At 59.7% G+C, this 18,478-nt stretch overlaps 2 protein-coding genes across 31 annotated transcripts; one reads left to right on the top strand and one right to left on the bottom strand.

Annotated features, from left to right (window-relative positions):
* Positions 1–4,019: 4,019 nt before the first annotated feature.
* On the top strand, positions 4,020–10,145 carry LOC101935088 (mucin-1-like). 9 transcript variants are annotated; one of them, XM_065566552.1, is made up of 4 exons: positions 4,021–4,250; positions 5,064–5,137; positions 5,451–5,540; positions 6,157–10,145. In XM_065566552.1, exons 2-4 carry the CDS (start codon positions 5,089–5,091, stop codon positions 9,837–9,839), a joined length of 3,822 nt encoding a protein of 1,273 aa, XP_065422624.1. In that variant the 5' UTR covers positions 4,021–4,250; positions 5,064–5,088; the 3' UTR covers positions 9,840–10,145. The 9 variants fall into 9 exon arrangements, with proteins under 9 accessions (XP_065422627.1, XP_065422624.1, XP_065422622.1 ...); XM_065566550.1 differs by having other exon boundaries at positions 6,154–10,145; XM_065566549.1 differs by having other exon boundaries at positions 5,448–5,540.
* Positions 10,146–11,642: 1,497 nt separating this feature from the next.
* Positions 11,643–17,710, bottom strand: LOC101933063 (zinc finger protein 239-like). 22 transcript variants are annotated; one of them, XM_042854911.2, is made up of 4 exons: positions 17,654–17,710; positions 13,679–13,734; positions 13,311–13,407; positions 11,643–13,037 (listed from the first exon to the last, which is right to left on the bottom strand). In XM_042854911.2, the coding sequence occupies exons 1-4, from the start codon at positions 17,693–17,695 to the stop codon at positions 11,973–11,975; spliced, it is 1,260 nt and encodes a 419-aa protein (XP_042710845.1). In that variant the 5' UTR covers positions 17,696–17,710; the 3' UTR covers positions 11,643–11,972. The 22 variants fall into 22 exon arrangements, with proteins under 22 accessions (XP_042710845.1, XP_042710849.1, XP_065422630.1 ...); XM_042854915.2 differs by having other exon boundaries at positions 11,643–12,991; positions 17,654–17,669; XM_065566558.1 differs by lacking the exon at positions 17,654–17,710 and adding an exon at positions 14,592–14,792.
* Between the last annotated feature and the right edge of the window lie 768 nt (positions 17,711–18,478).

Here is an 18,478-nt window from a genome sequence, read left to right as displayed (position 1 = left end):
TGGGTTGTCTTCCTGGCTCTGCCCCTCCTGCTTGGGTTCGCTTGGGCAAATAATCCCCCCCTTTTGGGGCCTCAGTTTCCCCATCTATTAAATGAGAATCATGCTCTGAAGTACTTTGAGATCTACTGATGAATAGTACCAGGGATTAAAGTGCAGGACTCTCTTCAGCTCCCAATGGTCCAGAATATTCAAAGCCCTCCTCCTCTGTTATGGATGATTCAGTTTTTCTCTAAAGTCAGACATTCAGCAGCCGTTCTCCTTTTCCTCTGCTGACACCATTTGCTGGCACAACTTGCTGCTGCCCTACCATGACCCATGGCAGTGCTGGGAAGGGTAGAAGTTGGGGTTTGTGTCTCAGTGCGAAATGCAGCAACATCTGCCTTTCTGGGTCCCTTCGCTAGACTGTGTGCAGGGGGCGGGATGTCATGTAAGCTACTAACACAATTTAATTGTGGCAATATATAATGCTAATGGGATGACTCTTCTCCTTAGTGTACCTGGGACAGGGGCAATATGTACTAGTGGTCGGGGAGCCACACCACTTCTGTGTATTACTGTAGCATGGAAGGACCCCAGTGGTGGGTGCTGCACAGAGAACAACAGCACCGTCCCTGCCCCCAGAAGCTCACAGGCCAAGTGTAAGGCAGAGGCCAAGAGATGGATACCGAGTGAAGGGGGAGCACAAGGATACAGTACTGGTCAGCAGGATGGGCACTGGGCTCCACTCTCCAGGGACCTGTCTGGTTTTTTGTAGGGCTCACAGGCGAGGAGAGTTCTGCGGAGGGATGTGAAGGTAGCTAATGAGGCTGCTGAAGGCTCCAGTTCCTGCAGGACTTGTGGCTGCACCCCTGCTGCTCTTCTGACACCCTGCGAATCTGACAGCTCCTCAGCTTTGATCGAGAGTATCTTCCCGACACCCTCCGAGGCGCAGGGTGATGCAGAGAAATTGGTGTTGCCTGGTGGCCAGCGCACAGGCTGGCCCTTAGGCTCTATTCCCAGCTCTGGGTAAGTCCCGTCACATTCCGGTCTGAGCCTCAGTTTTCCCCATCTGTAAAATGGGGATAATGTTGTAACACTCTTTGGGACTGATGGATGGTAAGGGCTGGGTCTTGTAAGTCAGGTCTGCTCTAACTGAAATGGTACATTGGCATAGCTTGGTCGGTCAAGGGTGTGAAAAAACACCCCAACTTCCCTTTACCGACAGCCTCCCCAGTGCAGACACAGCTATGCCAGTGGAAGGCGGCTAGTAGTGTTCCAGGAGGGGATGTTCCTACACTGCAGAAAAACTCCGGTGGGTGAAGGCTGCGTCTCCCCTGCGTGGCTGCGCTGGTTAGTCTCCATAGTGTAGACATGTCCTTAGCTTCTCAGCCATGTCTTTATCTTCCTGTAATTCCAAGTCACCGCTCAGGCCCTGCCAAGTTCCTTGCAGGCTTCCTGCTCCTGAGAGAATCTCTTGTTTGGTTTGCTAGCCTTGCCTATTTGCTCTTCAAATTCCCTCCAGCACTCCTGATTTCCATGTCACCTGTGGGAGTGGCAGACGCTCTTTTCCTGGGTTCCCATTCCTGAAGGATCTCGTCTGGCTCACATCACATCCGGCCACGCAACCATCACAAACTGTCCTGCCAGCATCACTACTGCCGAGGTTTCAAGGTGCAAAGGGCTGTGTGGATGCTCTGACTTGGGTTCAAATCCACCTCATTTTGGTTTAGCTTAAAGCCAGGTCTACACTTGGGAGTGTTAATTCATTCGTAGATTCCAAGGCCCTGTGATCATCTTGTCTGACCTCCTGTATAACCCAGGCCAGAGAACGTCCCTGAATCAATTCCTATTTGCACTCAAGCAGCTCTTTTAGAAAAACATCCTATCTTGATTTTAAAATTGCCAGGGATGGAGAATCCACCACAAGCCCTGGAAGTTGTTCCAATGGTTAATTACCCTCACTATTAAAAATGTGCACCACTCTGAGTTTGTCTGGCCTCAACTTCCAGCCACTGGATCTTGTTAGATGTTTGTCTGCTAGACTGAAGAGCCGTCTGCTGTCACATTTCTGGTTCCTCTGTAAGTATTTATAGACCGGGATCAAGTCACCTCTTAACTGTGGCTATATCAGCAAAAAACCCAGCTATACTAGTGTGAAAATGTTTTTGCTGGTATAACTTATATTGGCTCAGGGCGTGAAATGAGCGATACCAGCAGAGTGCTTTTGCCACTTTAACCGCTTTGCTAGTACAGAAATGTCATACAAAATCACCCCCAAACAGCAGTTGCTGGTGAGGTAGCTGTGAAGCGTAGCCCTGGCCTACCTCAAGAAGGAACAGATTTAACCTGCACTTTCATCATGTGAAATTGGATCATCCACACCAGGGCTTCTGAAGAGGAGTAGGGGATGTGGTTCCCGCGATAACAAGGCCTGGATTCCATGCCCCAGAGGTCCCTGCCAATCTCGTGTCCTGTGGATTTGCCGTCAAACACCTCCTTCAAGCTCTCCTTTGCTGTGAGGCCTTCAATAAATATTTTCATTATCATCTGTTAAACTTTCCCCATCTTTTTCTTGTACCAAACCAAATCAATTCCAGGTGCCAACGCATAGAACAAGCCAAGGGCAAAAAACCTCTATGCCAGAAAAAAGGAGAGACCACAGACCAGATCTGTAAAGGGATTTAAAAATCCCCAGGGGCCTTCGGTGCCTAAATACCTTTACGAATCTGGCCTCTAGCTATTGACACAATATTGGATTCCCACGACAATATTCCCAGCCCTGTATCCAAACAAACATATATAGAAAAAAGAGGAACTCCAAGTCAAGGGGGAAAACGGTGGGGAAGAGACAGGGAGGGGTGTGGATTGATCACCCGCCTTTCATACATGCAGCCTGCCGGGATCTTTAGTCCACTAGTTCTAGGAAACTGGCCAAAAAAGCCTACCATCAACTTGACAAGGGTTTGGCGGCTGGTGCGCTGAGGTGGCTGCCCATCATCACATCATCTTGTGCTCCCCCATCAGCCTGTCTGGATCCACCAGGGATGGGAGTTTTGTCCTGCGTTTGTACAGTGCCTAGCAGTGGGGGAGGAGGCCCTTAGTCTCCTACATGGGCTGCAGCATTCCCAGGCGGGCAAGGCTGGAGTCTGGATTCTGTTCCCAACGGGGCGGGCCTGTGAACTCCACAACCAGCATGTCCAGCTCTCTGCTCCTGTTTCACTCCGGGGCATGCGTGTCTCACCTAGCTGTTTGTTTAAGTGCCTTCCATTCTGTGTCCAAGGAGCATGATTTCCTTCCTTTTCAGCACAGGGCCCTGCGAATCCCCAGGGGGGATCTAATAACAATAGGCTATTGGGGGAGACTCCAGAGCTTTAGGAATGAATCCAGACTGACTCCTGGGGCAGCGGGGACCATCTGTCTGCTCTGTGTCTGTGCAGCGCCTGGCATGGGCGGCCGCTGGTCTGCCAGGGTGAGTGTTGGACAGGTCACGGCTGCTCCTTGGCGCTGGGCCCTGGACCACAGTGGTGTGAGCTTGGGTTGGGTGTGTGACCCCCCCACCCGGACAGACCCAACCCCAGCCCAGTGTGATTTCCAGGTGGGGGTGTGGGCAGCTAGGGCTGCACCTCCCCCTGCTGTCCCTATCTGAGGAGGGCCGGGGACACTGGAGACAGGTGGGGAGGGCAAGAAGTTGGATTCGGAGGGCTGTGGGGCACAATGGGAATAGGAGAAAATGACAGGGGGTGAAGTGTGCAGGGGAACAAGAGGAGATGGGGGGGGCTGACAGTGTGAGGAGTGCAAGGGGGTGCAGAAGGGCTGGGGCAGGTGGAGGGGTGCAGGGGGGTGCGGAGCTGTGGGGAATGGGGGAGGTGGGGTGCAGGAGGGCCGGGGCGAATGGGGGTGCAGGTGGAGGGGTGCAGGAGGTCCGGGGCCAATGGGAGGCGGGAGGGGTGCAGGGGGAAAATGGGCATTGCGGGTGGGTGGTCAGGGCCAGGAGCAGCCGGAAGGGGCAGCGGGGCCCCAGCAGAGGGGCGGGGGCTGCATTTACGGGCAGGGGCCGGGCTCCCCTGCAGGCCCCGGGGCCGGGCCAGCTCTGGGCCCGCCCCGGGGGAGGGTCCCGTGGGGCCGGCTATGGGGCACAGGGCGGAGTCCCCGGGGCTGGCGGCAGGAGGGTCCCGTGGGGCCGGGGTTGCAGCCCTGGGCGGGGGGTGAAGCTCCAGGTGGACCCCGCCCCGGACGGCGCTGGGGCTGCCGCGGAGCCTCCTGCTCACCCGGTAATTGCACCCGGCGGCGGAGCAGCTGGGGCTGGGCGCAGCGTGGAGGGCTGGGCCGGGGACCTGGGAGCCATTCGGGGGGCTGGGCAGGCTGGGTAAAGCGGGGGGGACACCTGGGTGCAGTGGGGGGGGGTTCTGGGTGCAGAATGGGGGGATGGGCAGGCTGGGTGCAGCGGGGGGGGTCTCGGTGTCTGTGGGCTAGGCATAGTGTGGGGGCTGGGTGCAGCATGGGGGGTTGGGCAGGGGCCATGGGTGCAGTGTGGGGGGGTTGGGGACGTGGTGTAGTGTGGGGGGCTCGGCAGGCTGGGTGCAGCATGGGGGAACTGGGGGGCGGGTGCAGGGTGTGGAAAGCTGGATGTTTGGGGCAGGTGCGGGGCTGGCACAGCATGGGAGGGGGCTGGGTGTCTGGGGCAGAGGGGCTGGGTGTGGGGTAGGGGACTGGGCAGTCGGGGCGGGAGGTTGCTGAGTGTCTGGGGTGGTGATAGGGTCGGGTGGGTGTTGGAATATCAGAATGTTGGGGGGGGGCTGGCTGGGTGGGTGGGAGTGTCTCTCTGGGGCTGGCTAGAGGTGGGGGGCTGTGTTTCTGGGGATGGGGCCTGGCTGGTTGGTTTCTCGGGGCCTGGTTGGGGGCACCTCAGACTCTGTCGCTGGGGGCACTGGCCGCTCCAGTTCTTTTCCGCTGCCAGGGCTGTTGGCTAGAGAGTGACCGAATGTTTCCCCAGCGACACAGACACCAGATCCAGGGGCAGCAAATGGGCAGAAGCACCCCCCCCTCCAGTGCTCCCCCACTGACTGCCCTTCTCACCCTGGCAGGCTGCAGAGCCCACCCGGCTCACTCATGGCTGCGGCAGAGCCCGCTCGGGGAAGGGACTCTCAGCGAGCTGCGGGTGAGTCTGCCCCAGGGAGGGGGTGATGTGCCGGAGCCCTGCCTACTGGGGTGTGAGCCGCATGGGATGGATAAGGGAAGGGGAAATCCCTTGGGATGCTCAGTAGGGGGCACCAAGTGCAGCCCTATCGGTGAGGGGCTGTTGGAATTGGCCTCCCAAGGGCTTCCCCTGGTGCAGCGGGAGCCTCCAGGCAATGACAGTCACCCTGGGGCTGTAGCTCCTACGGAGTGTGACCTCCCCCAGACACAGGGTGGTGCCACCCTCCCATCCCCAGGAGGTCTCCCTGACCTCACCTCTTTGCTTCCTCCAGAAGGATGCTCTGTCCCCCTGCTGGACCCGGCGTCCTGGGTGGAAGGGGAGAACGTGTGGGTGCTGGAGCTGCAGCCCTACGGCGATCCCAGTGGTGAGTGAGCAGCAAGGTTCTTTGCCCTCGGTACTTGGCACTGGGGCGACCGCTGCTGGGTCCAGTTCTGGGGCCCACAGTTGAGGAAGGAGGTTGATGAATTGGAGAGGGGTTGGAGAAGAGCCCACCAGACTGAGGAAAGGATAGAAAACCTGCCTTACAGCGATAGATCCCTGGAGCTCGATCTCTGTAGCTTAACAAAGAGAAAGTTCAGGGGTGACTTGACCACAGTCTATACACAGCTACGCAGGGGGAACAAATATTTGATAATGGGCTCTGTGGTCTAGCAGTCGAAGGTCTAACGCAAGCCAGTGGCTGGACGCTGAAGCTAGACATGTTCAGACTGGAAAGAAGGTGTGCCTTTTGACAGTGAGTAATTAACCATTGAAAGCATTTACCAGGAGTGGTGGTGGATTCTCCATCACTGACAATTTTTCAGGCAAGATGGGATGGTTCTCTTAAAGGGCTGCTCTGGTACAAACCGGGATTGATTCTGGGCAGGTCTCGGGCCTGTACTACGCATGAGGGCAGATTGCATGCGCCCTCCTGGCTGCACCCAGGTGGTCCCCCGGTTGAGGCTGGGACTCACCTCTGGTTGCATTCTGTGTCCCAGCAGGTGACGAAGCGGTAAAGCTGGAGCCGCAGGGGCCGTTCCTGAGAAGCTCTGTGAAGGCTGTAAAGCAGGAGACGCCGAAGCCAGGCGTAGCAGGGATGCCGGAGCCGGAGGGGCCGTTCCTGAGAAGCTCTGTGAGGGCTTTAAAGCAGGAGATGCCCGAGCCAGGCATAGCAGGGATGCCAGAGCCGGAGGGGCCGTTCCTGAGAAGTGCTGTGAGGGCTTTAAAGCAGGAGATGCCTGAGCCAGGCATAGCAGGGATGCCAGAGCCGGAGGGGCCGTTCCTGAGAAGTGCTGTGAGGGCTTTAAAGCAGGAGATGCCTGAGCCAGGCATAGCAGGGATGCCAGAGCCGGAGGGGCCGTTCCTGAGAAGTGCTGTGAGGGCTTTAAAGCAGGAGATGCCTGAGCCAGGCATAGCAGGGATGCCAGAGCCGGAAGGGCCGTTCCTGAGAAGTGCTGTGAGGGCTGTAAAGCAGGAGATGCAAGAGCCAGGCGTAGCAGGGATGCTGGAACCGGAGGGGCCGTTCCTGAGAAGCACAGTGAGGGCTGTAAAGCGGGAGACATTGGAGCCGGAGGGGCCGTTCCTGAGAAGCTCTGTGAGGGCTTTAAAGCAGGAGATGCCCAAGCCAGGCATAGCAGGGATGCCGGAGCCGGAGGGGCCGTTTCTGAGAAGTGCTGTGAGGGCTGTAAAGCAGGAGATGCCGGAGCCAGGCATAGCAGGGATGCTGGAGCCAGAGGGGCCGTTCCTGAGAAGCACTGGAGAGAACATTCCCTGGATCCCGGAGCAGGGCAGAGCTGGCGGGAGCCAGCACCGGGCAGAGAGGAGGAACACTCCACGGAGGAGGCAGGGTAAGAACAGCTGCTATGACCCTCTGCCGGGGAGGCAAGGGGGCAGCCCCCTGCGGGACATCACTGTGCCCCAGAGCGCAGCTGCAGGGGGGCCACCCCACACGTGTGCCACCTGCGGAAAGAGTTTCAGCCGCCGCTCCAAGCTGAGCTCCCACCAGAGGAACCACACTGGAGATAAACCCCACAGCTGTGGGGACTGTGGGAAGGGCTTCCTGTGGCGCTCGGACCTGCTCCGGCACCAGCTCATGCACACGGGGGAGCGTCCCCACCACTGCTCCCAGTGTGGCCGTGGCTTCAGCCGGGCCTCGCGGCTTCTGCAGCATCAGAGAGTCCACATGGAAGCCAGCCACGGAACAGAGGGCAGCCCAGTGCCAAGTGTGCTGCAGGGAGTACACGGGGAGCCTGGCCATGGAGTAGGGCGGACCCCGGGGCTGAGAGAGGGCCAGAGAGTCCACGTGGAGCCTGGTCATGGAGTGGGACGGAGCCCAGGGCTGAATGTGGGGCTGGGAGTCCACTTGGAGCCCTGCCATGGGGTGGGGCAGAGCCCGGGGCTGAATGAGGGCCAGGGAGTCTACGTGGAGCCCGGCCACGGTGTGGGGCAGAGCCCGGGGCTGAATGAGGGGCTGGGAGTCCATGCAGAGCCCGACCATGGAGTGGAGCGGAGCCCAGGGATGAATGAGAGCCAGGGAGTCCACTCAGAGCCCGACCACGGAGTGGGGTGGAGCCCGAGGCTGAGTGAGGGGCAAGGAGTCCACGTGGAGCCCGGCCATGGAGTGGGGCGGAGCCTGGAGCTGAGTGAGGGGCAGGGAGTCCACGCGGAGCCTGGCCACGGAGTGGGGCAGAGCCTGGGGCTGAGTGAGGGGCAGGGAGTCCACGTGGAGCCTGGCAATGGAACAGAGAGGACCTGGGCTCTGAGTACGCTGCAGAGAAGCCATACAGAGCCTGCCCATGGAGGGGAGGGCAATGTGGCACAGAGCCCAACTTTGTTTGCACTGCAGGGAGTCCATGGAGAGCCCTGTCATGGAGCGGGGTGGAGCCCGGTGCTCACTACACTGCAGGGCATCCACGCAGAGCCTGGCCACAGAGTGGGGCGGAGCCTGGGGCTGCATGAGGGGCTGGGAGTCCATGCAGAGCCAGCCCACGGAGTGGGGCGGAGCCCGGGGCTGAGTGAGGGGCAGGGAGTCCACGTGGAGCCTGGCCATGGAGTGGGGCACAGCCCGGGGCTGAGTGAGGGGCAGAGAGTCCATGCGGAGCCCAGCAATGGAGCAGAGAGGACCTGGGCTCTGACTACGCTGCAAGGAGTCCATGCAGAGCCCTGCCACGGGGCGGGGTGGAGCCCAGTGCTGACTACACTGCAGAGAAGCCACACGGAGCCTGCCCATGGAGGGGAGGGCAATGTGGCACAGAGCCCAACCTTGTTTGCACTTCAGGGAGTCCACGGAGAACCCTGCCATGGAGCGGGGTGGAGCCCGGTGCTCACTACACTGCAGGGCATCCACGCAGAGCCGGGCCACGGAGTGGGCTGGAGCCCGGTACTCACTACACTGCAGGGCGTCCACGGAGAGCCAGGCCATGGAGCAAGGTGGAGCCCAGTGCTAACTACACTGCAGGGTGTCCATGTGGAACCCTGCCACGGAGCAGGGTGGAGCCCGGTGCTCACTACGCTGCAGGGTGTTCATGCAGAGCCAGGCCACGGACCGGGGTGGACCCCAATGCTCACTACACTGCAGGGTGTCCACGCAGAGCCAGGCCACGGAGCAGGGTGGAGCCCCATGCTCACTACGCTGCAGGGAGTCCACGGGGAGCCCTGCCATGGACAAGAATGGAGCCCAGCCCTGAATGCATTGCAGGGCATCCATGGGGAGCCCAGCCACAGCCCAGAAGGGAACCCGGCACTGATTGCCTTGCAGAGGGTGCACGCGGAGCCCTGGCACGGCGCAGAGGGTAATGTGGCACAATGCCCAACTGTGTTTGCGCTGCAGAGAATTCATGCAGAGCCCTGCTACGGCACTGAGGGACCCGCGGCCCAGAGCCTGGAACTGATTGTGCTGCAGGGAGTCCACGGGGAGCCCTGCCACGGTACTGAGCAGAGCCCGGCACTGCATGCAGTGCAGACAGTCCACGGGGAGCCCTGCCACAGCACCGAGCAGAGCCCGGCACTGAGTGCAGTGCAGACAGTCCACGGGGAGCCCTGCCACGGCACCGAGCAGAGTCTGGCACTGCATGCAGTGCAGACAGTCCATGGGGAGCCCTGCCACGGCACCGAGCAGAGCCTGGCACTGCATGCAGTGCAGACAGTCCATGGGGAGCCCTGCCACGGCACCGAGCAGAGCCTGGCACCGAGTGCAGTGCAGACAGTCCACGGGGAGCCCTGCCATGGCACCGAGCAGTGCCCGGCACTGAGTGCAGTGCAGACAGTCCACAGGGAGCCCTGCCACGGAGCAGAGAGTCCCATGGCCCAGAGCCTGGCGCTGGCTGCGCTGCAGAGTCTCCAGGCTGGAGAGGCTCAATGTGTCATCACTGAGCAAGGGGGAGGCCTGGCTGAGACCCCCCCATCTCCCGTGGCCTTGGTGCAGGAGAATCTCTTCCAATGTCCCGAGTGCCAAAAGTGCTTCAGCCGCAGCTCGTACCTGGTGAAGCACCGCCGGATCCACGGGGCGGGGAAGCCCCACCAGTGCCCCCAGTGTGGCAAGTGCTTCAGCCAGCGCTCGTACCTCTGCAAGCACCGCCGCATCCATGCCGTGGCAGCCGGCAAACCCCACGAGTGTGCGCTGTGCGGCAAGCGCTTCAGCCTTCGGTCCTACCTCTGCAAACACCGCCGCATCCACACAAGATAGAGCCGGTCCCCGGGCCCTGCACAGGCTGTGCACAGCACTGGAGCCAAGGGGACGCCGCCCCGTACCCACAGAGCCATGGTACAAACAGCCCACGGAGCGTGCCAGCAGAGCCCACGGCACACGAGCGCTACCGGCGGAGCTGGCAGGCTCCTCTCTCCGGCACGCGGTGGGAAAGGGAGCGCTGGGTGAGGCTGGGGCCTTGTGGGAGTGGCTGGTGGGAACAGAGGGGGGAACTTTCTGTGCCATATTCTGTAGTGTTTTCTGTCAATAAACAGTTTCGAAGAGGGGGAAATGCTCCCTTGTAAACAAGTGTCTTCTCTCTGCAGCTGTTCGGGGGCAGGGCAAGGGCCAAGGCCCTGCTGTGAGAGCAAAACAGCCTGACCCGCATGTCCTGTGTGAGCCTCTCCATTGGGGGGGAGGCCAGCGTGCTCACGCAGCCGTTCCTGAGGGGGAACAATTCTGTCGCGGTGCAGCCCGTAACCCCTGCTAGAATGCAGCTACTCACCCAGGACTGGGATACCCAGGGGGCGTCAGGCTCCCAGCACCTGCTGCGATGGGGTCTAGTCCCCCTTTAGGAGCCCCAGCTTCCAGCAGGCCCTGCCACTCTGGTCTCGGGGCTACACCCGGGCTGGGGCAGCACATGGGAGGGGCAGTGCGTGGAGCGGTGAGTGTCTCTGCTCCTGTGGGAAGCCAAGGGGTCAGAACCAGGGTTGGGTTCCCCCACAGCCACAGGAACAGCACGGTGGTGCTGCTGCCGCCCCGGGCCTGGGATTGCCGGGGTCCTGGGGCTGCGCAGCTGTAGGGTGGAATTTGGGAGCTGAGGGCGTCAGATACGCTGAGCTAGTGCCTGGCAGCCCCTCTAGCACTCATGTCTCCTCCGCAGACCAGCCCTGGCTCATGTCGGGCTCCAGGGCCCGCTGGAGAGCGCCTGCTACAGCATTATAATGGCCTTGGCTGCTGGGGCCCCTGGGCCCGCTCACTGTGGGGGCTCCCTCACTGGCTTGTGCCCGGACCCTGTGCACAGTCCCGCACTGGGTAGCGGTACCTCTGCCTGTGGGACAATTCCTCATTCCCAAATGCTCTCTGGCCCTGGACTAGGGGGTGCTGACCAAGCAGCTGGCACCGGTCACCTCCTGCTGTTGTTAGAGCAGACGTGACTGGGGTGTTACTGGTTAAAACTTACCCAGAGCAGCGGTGGCCTGGAACCCGTCAGCAGAGTGGGCCCTGGAGCTGGGAGCACGGAGCCAATGGGGAAATAGTCCCAAGGGTTAGGATGAGGGGGAGCGAATGCCACCTGTGGGACCGGGTAGGCAGGAGAGGCTCCCTGTGGGAGGCAGGGAGGGGACCTCCCCAAGCATTAAGGAAGTTGGGGCAGAGACCAGATGGGGGGGCGGGGCGATGGGCATTGCATGTACAACCCCCCCTCCCCTGAAGTCTGTGGGGGGGCCTGGGGCACCCCTTAGCTGAGTATTGATGAAGATACTGAATAGCATCGGGCCTAGACACCCCCCCGGACCTGACCCTGACTCCATGACAATTCAATTCCTTTTTGCCTTCTGTTGGTTCCAATCCCTTTAACAAGGGCGAGGTAGGTTTGGGACAAATTTAATCATTCAGCTGCGCTTCAACAACCCAACAGCGGCTCGCTCAGCCCATTCCCCTGGGCTCCCGCTGTCACCCCATTCTCCTGGGCACCTCCTGTCACCCCTTCCCTCGGGCACCTCCTGTCACCCCATTCTCATGAGCACCCGCTGTGAACTGAAAGCCAGAATGAATACTTTATGTTTCAAAGGCGACAACTGGTTAGCGCTCTTTTCGGTAGCTTTAATCGAAGGCTAAGTAGATGTTCGCTGGGACATCAGCCATGGGCTCAGCAAGCCGGGGTCTCTGGACGGAAATCCCGAACCGAGTGGAACTGCTTAGCACTGGGCAGCGATGGGGTCCCGTTAACACCGCAGACCCTGTGGGCTCATTTATTCCAGCTGAATTAACCCACCTCTGCAGACCACCTTCCCCTCACCCACTCGCAGGGGGCCCCCTGTGGCACCCTTCTCCCACCAGGGCCCAGAACCTCCCCCTCCCGCCAGGGGTCACGCGCTGGCTTGCTGCTGCCGGGCCCGGGAGCACCAGGCACTAGTCATGGAGTCTCTGGTGGCGGACGAGCGCCGAGCTCTGGCTGAAGCCGGCGCCGCACTCGTGGCAGGTGAAGGGCCGCTCCCCAGTGTGGACGTGCTGGTGCCGGAGCAGTGCGGAGCTGACGGCGAAGCAGCGCCCACACTCAGCGCAGCGGAAGGGCGCCTCCCCGGAGTGCCTGCGGCGGTGCTGGCGGAGGGTGGCATGGGCAGCGAAGGTGGCCCCGCAGTCCCGGCAGGGGAAGGGGCGCTGGCCGGCGTGCAGGCGCTGATGATGCTGCAGGGTGGCGGCCCGGGTGAAGCCCTTGCCGCAGTCGGAGCACTCGAAGGGGCGCTCGCCTGTGTGCAGCCGGCGGTGCTGGATCAGTGCGGTGGCCTGGGCGAAGCGCTCCCGGCACTGCCCGCAGCGGAAGGGGCGCTCGCCAGTATGGGTGCGGCAGTGGGCCGCCAGGTGGGCGTTGCGGGCGAAGGCAGCCCCGCAGTCCTGGCAGGCGAAGGGGCGCTCGCCAGTGTGGGAGCGCTGGTGGCGCAGCAGGTTGGAGCTCTGGCTGAAGCCCCGGCCGCACTCGGCGCAGCGGAAGGGGCGCTCCCCGGTGTGGGACTGGCGGTGCCGGGCCAGGTCGGCTTTGGTGCCAAAGCGCCGGTCACAGTCGCCGCAGCGGAAGGGGCGCTCCCCGGTGTGGGTGCGGCGGTGCTGCACCAGGTTGGCGTTCTGGGTGAAGCGCTTGCCACACTCGGCACAGGCAAAGGGGCGCTCCCCGGTGTGGGTCCGCTCGTGCTTCACTAGGCGGGCGCTCACGGCGAAGCCGCGGCCGCATTCGGCACACACGTAGCGCTGCTGAGCTCCTCGGGGCTGGGGGACGGGCTTGGTGGGGGTCTCCGGCTGCTGCCCAGCACCGCTTCTCCTTCCTGACCGGCGCAGGCTCCTGACCCGCTCCGAGCGCTGGCAAATGTCCAGCTGGGCTCCTTTGGGTGCCCCATCCACCTGGGCAGCCCCTGCCTCGCTCGCCTGATCATCTGCTGAGACACAGATGTGAGTAGCTCCCTGCACCGGGGCAAAGGGACCCTGCGGGTGGGGGTGCGTGTCACTAATAAACCTCTGTTTGTAGGGCTGGGAACCAGGGTCTGACCCCCCCAAACCCACCCCAGGGGAGGGTAGAGGGGCCAGTTCTGCCCCATATCCTGGCTGAGCCCCAGAGACAACACGGGGGGGGGGGGGGTTCCCCCAGGGCTAGTGGGGCTGTATCTCAGGCCAGGTGAATACAGATGGGTCATGCTGGGAGCTTTGCAGCAGCTTTGGGGCCATTCCGTGCCAGAGCTGGGTTAACCCCTTCCTCACCTGGACTGACATCACGTGGCATCTCTCCTTCCTCACGGCCCTGGGAATCCGGAACCCGCAGCTCCTCCCCGCGCTCCATCCGGGAGTTGAGGGCAGTCTGGTACAGGGGAAGGAGATGGGAGAGGTCAGGGTCTAAACTGGATCCTCATGGCCCCGGCCCCATTTCCAAGCCCCGATCTCTCTGGACACAACGGTTCTAGATTCTGCGTCTCTGGCAAAAGGCTGTCACTGTATTGCTCCACAGCCCCCAGCTCCTCCCAGTGAGGGAGCCCCTCGGGTTGCCCTTGGCCACCTGAGACAGGGCCCCTCTCCCCAGCCAGCAGTGCCACGCATTCGGTGCCACGCATTCACGAAGAGAAGGGACTCACCGAGCTGCTCCCCGATGTGCCACCAAGGCAGCCACCCTACAGAGGCTGGGAGACGCCTGTCGAGAAATAACAGCGTCAGAGCCTGGGGAATCTCCAGGGAGCAGCATCCAGGGCCGCAGGTACACTGGCAGCCGAGCTCTCGGGGACTGTCCCAGGCTGGGAAATGTCCAGCCCCAGGGAGTTAAGGCCAGTCCAAACCTCCCCACTTTCCACTCCACGTGCCAGGCCGGATGAGCTGGTCCCATGGCCCCGTCCGGCCTCACGCTTGACCAGAGGTTGCTTTGGTTTTACCTGAGGATATTTCATAACAATGTCACTTTTCCCTTCAGCTTTTGGACTGGGGCCGGGGGGACCAAGCGGACCTGGCCCACGGGAGCCCCCGGACAGTGCGTGAGGGATACATCCCACACACCTGAACGGGGCCTCCAGGAAGGCAGCCAGGCTGCATTTGGAGACTCCAAGCTCACCGCTACCCCTGGCCGTCTGTTCAGGGGGTTAATCTCATGGCACTTGGGCACCACACTGGAGCCAGTTAACCCAGACGCATCTTCCCATCCTCTCAGCCCTGTGGGGCTGCGACCCGGGACTCTTCCATCCAGGAAGCCAGGGCAGCCTGGGCGGGTGGGGTCCTGCTGGGGTGGAGGGGGAAGGAGACAGGCGTCTCCCATGGCAGCATCCCTGTCCTTGGGGAGTGCCAGGCCCTGGGGGGCAGGGAGGCTGTGCCCGGGCGGGGATCCCAAGAAGGCCCCATTGCTGGGGGGGGGGGGGGGGGACGGACAGAGGGCAGTGCCCAGCCCCCAGCCCCTCTATGCCAGCAGGGAGAATCGCCAGCAGAGACTGCAGCCGCCCCCAGCCTAGTGCAGGGAGCCCGGGCCCGATCCCGGGCGCCGCCCCCCTCAACTCCCCCAGTTACCAGGGCCCCCGGGCTGGGGCCGCGTCCCCGGCGCTCGCCCCGCGGGGCCCCGGGCGCAGCCGGCTCGGTGCGCGCTGGGCGGGGCGGGACGTGGGGCAGCGAGCGCCGCAGCCTGAGCTCCGGAGCCAGCCCCCTCTGGCGGCGCCTGCTCCTGGCCGGGTCCGCCGCCGGGCAGGCCCTGCCCATGGCAGCCCCGAAAAGTGAGAGGGCCTGGGGTATTACTGGCCCCACGCCCGGCTGCCCTCTGCCCAGCCCCCAGAGAGGGGTCTGGCTCAGCTGTGTCGCAATCTGGCTCTATTTGGGGGCCCTATCCATGGGGGGCTGGGGTGTGTGTGGGGCTGCTGCCTGAACCCCGAGACTGAGATCTCGCCCTCATTGTGCTAGTTGTTGCAGACACTGACCCAGATCCGGGCCCCCCATGACACCAGGTGCTGCACAGCCCCTCCACCACCCCCCAGCTCCTGGTGTGTGTGTGTGGAGCAGATGATCCAGCTCAATAATTGCTGGTGCTGAATGAAAACAGGAGTTTTGTCAGGCTTTGAGGTCCCCCCCACCCCTATGATCAGACACCCCAGCTGGTTATGAGCAGGGTTTGGTGCCAGGTTTCCAGACATGGGGTGCTGCGTGTCCAGGGCCAGCTCCAGGCACCAGCGCAGCAAGCAGGTGGTGCTTGGGGCGGCCAATGGAAAGGGGAGGCACGTCCAGCTCTTCGGCAGCAATTCGGCAGCGGGTCCCTCAGTCCCTCTCAGAGGGAAGGACCTGCCGCCGAATTGCCGCCGAAGAATGAAGCAGTGGCGGTAGAGCTGCCGCCAATCGCGGCTTTTTTCTTTTTTTCTTTCGCCGCTTGGGGTGGCAAAAACGCTGGAGCTGGCCCTGTGTGTGTCTGAGTTAATGCCAACTCCCACTTGTCGAATGACAGTGAGGAGTTGGAATTATTTACTCACAGGTTCCATCAGAGACTGTACAGCACTGCACAGAACCACTAGCTAGCTTACCACCCTGTGACGGCAGATCTAGAGCTGCTAGGGCTCCTTCACTGCACCTGGAGGGATGCCTGGTTTCATTCCCCAGCTCAGTTCCAACATCAGTGTCATAAAGACCCTCTTTGCCAAAAGAACCATACATTGTGATGTCATACCTGTACATGCTCATCTTACCTGGTTTATGGGTGAAGGCAGGATTATTTACAGCCAAGAGGACTAATAATTCTTCAAGATAGTAATGTTCACTGACTCTTTCTTTCCCCATAATCAGTCTTCCCTGTTGATTCCCTAATAGAAAACATCTGCTGGAACAATCCTCCCTTATCAGCTTCCCAGGTTTATAAGAACATAAGAACGGCCGTACCGGGTCAGACCGAAGGTCCATCTAGCCCAGTATCCTGTCTACCGACAGTGGCCAATGTCAGGTGACCCAGAGGGAGTGGACCTAACAGGCAATGATCAAGTGATCTCTCTCCTGCCATCCATCTCCATCATCTGACAAACAGAGGCTAGGGACACCATTCCTTACCCATCCTGGCTAATAGCCATTAATGGACTTATATATGCTTATGTAAGCAGTATCGATATCTATGTGAAGGGGATAGTTGCTCGGACTAGCTGGAGTTTTATAGACACAGGAAAGCCACAGATTGTTAGCTACGGTCTAACACACAGAATTCCTGAATAGGAATCCGCTCAATATGCAGCGGCAGGCAAAAAAGTGAACAGAGTGTTGGGAAGCATTACGAAAGGGATCGATAACAAGACAGAAAATATCATATTGCCCCTGTATAAATCCATGGTACGCTCACATCTTGAATACTGCGTGCAGATGTGGTCACCACATCTCAAAAAAGATATATTGGAATTGGAAAAGGTTCAGAAAAGGGCAACAAAAATGATTAGGGGTATGGAATGGCTTCCGTATGAGGAGAGATTAATAAGACTGAGACTTTTCAGCTTGGAAAGGAGATGACTAAGGGGAGGATATGATAGAGGTCTATAAAATCATGACTGGTGTGAAGAAAGGAAATAAGGAAGTGTTATTTACTCCTTCTCATACACATGAACTAGGGATCAGCCAATGAAATTAATAGGCAGCAGGTTTAAAACAAAGCAAAGGAAGTATTTCTTCACACAACGCACAGTCAGTCTGTGGAACTCTTTGTCAGGGGATGTTGTGAAGGCCAAGACTATAACAGGGTTAAAAAAAGAACTAGATACATTCATAGAGGATAGATCCATCAATGGCTATTAGCCAGAATAGGCAGGGATGGTTCACACCTTGGACCAGATCTTGTGCTCCACATTCCCTCTGAAGCACCTGGCATTGGCCACTGTCGGAAGACAGGATACTGGGTTAGATGAACCTTTGGTCTGACCAAGGATGGCCGTTCTTATTGATCAAAGCAACAGAGGGTCCTGTGGCACCTTTAAGACTAGCACTTCTGTTAGTCTTAAAGGTGCCACAGGACCCTCTGTTGCTTTTTACAGATTCAGACTAACACGGCTACCCCTCTGATACTTACTGATCAAGGTTACTTATCGGTCAAGGACCAGTGTCTGGGCCTTAGAATTCACATATACTTTTTGTTAATATCCTAGAGTTTCTAAAGAATAGTTAATATATAAATGAATCAAATATACAGAAAGAAAAGGGCTAAAAGGGTGAATATTTACTAACAGGTAACAGATATTAATATATAGCTAGAGGGGTGTACAGGGTTAGATAGGACAAAGGGTGTAGGGGGGTGGATTTATAGATAGAGGGAATGTTTGTTTGCTGGGGCTCTCACAAGGCTCTGGGGGAGTCAGAGGCCAGGTCTCCAGTGAAATCCAGTGGGGCTGGAGTCCTTCCCTCCGCACTGCCCACTCTGGTGGAGTTTCACTGCCAGCCTCAGCTCCCAGAGTCCTGAGATCGCATCTCTCGTCACAGGCACGGATCAGGGCTGTGGGGGGAAGCCTGATAATGCGCCACTAACAGGCACAGCCTGCCAGCCCAGACCCTTGACAGCAAACCTCCCCACATGTGACTTTACAACGACCTAGTGTTTGGGGGTTGGGGCTTGGCCAGGTTACCTTTCCAGCTCCCTGTGCCCTGCCTCGCCGCAAGAGGGCCATCTGCCCTCTCCCCCTGGCAGGGGCTGCAGCCCCGACACTGGGAGCAGGGCATGCTGGGAGAGGTAGTTCTGAGCAGCATGGGCAGGACAGCCAAGTGCATCTCGGACTTGTCGCAGGGCATGGTGGGAGCTTCCCTTGGGCGCAGGGCCTGCTGGGAGATGCAGCTCTGACTGAGCATGATGCATGCTGGGAGATTACGCTGGGACACGGGGTGTGCCAGGAAATGCACCGCCCATTTGGGCCAGGGCATGCCGGGAGATGCGTCTCTACCGGGAGTGACGCATGCTGGGAGATTCCTCTTGGGCATGGTGCATGCTGGGAGATGTAGTCCTGAGATGCTCAGAGCTAACACAGGCAGAGTTTGAACCAGGTGCGAAAGCAATATCTGTTCAGGTGCCCCTGTTGTGGGATCCCCGTGCAGCAGCCCCCCCACCCTTGCTCAGGGCAGTGAGGTGCCCAGCATGGCTCCTGCCTCCCCTGCCTCCCCCTTCCCCCCCAAGCCCTGGGGCTGGGCATGTCTGTGATACCTTGGCCTGGGCGTGCTGGGGACACCGAAAAACACTACAAATAACGCACACCCATATATTAACAATAATACACACCTGTACACTAACAATAACGCACACTTGTACATTAACAATAACGCACACCCATACACTAGCAATAACGCACACCTGTACACTAGCAATAATGCACACCCATACACTAGCAATAACGCACACCCATACACTAGCAATAACGCACACCTGTACACTAGCAATAATGCACTCCCCACAGCTGGCT

Source organism: Chrysemys picta, chromosome 13 (assembly GCF_011386835.1).
Source record: "Chrysemys picta bellii isolate R12L10 chromosome 13, ASM1138683v2, whole genome shotgun sequence".
In the NCBI taxonomy this organism is placed as follows: domain Eukaryota; kingdom Metazoa; phylum Chordata; order Testudines; family Emydidae; genus Chrysemys; species Chrysemys picta.
This window is presented reverse-complemented; position numbering and strand designations above follow the sequence as displayed.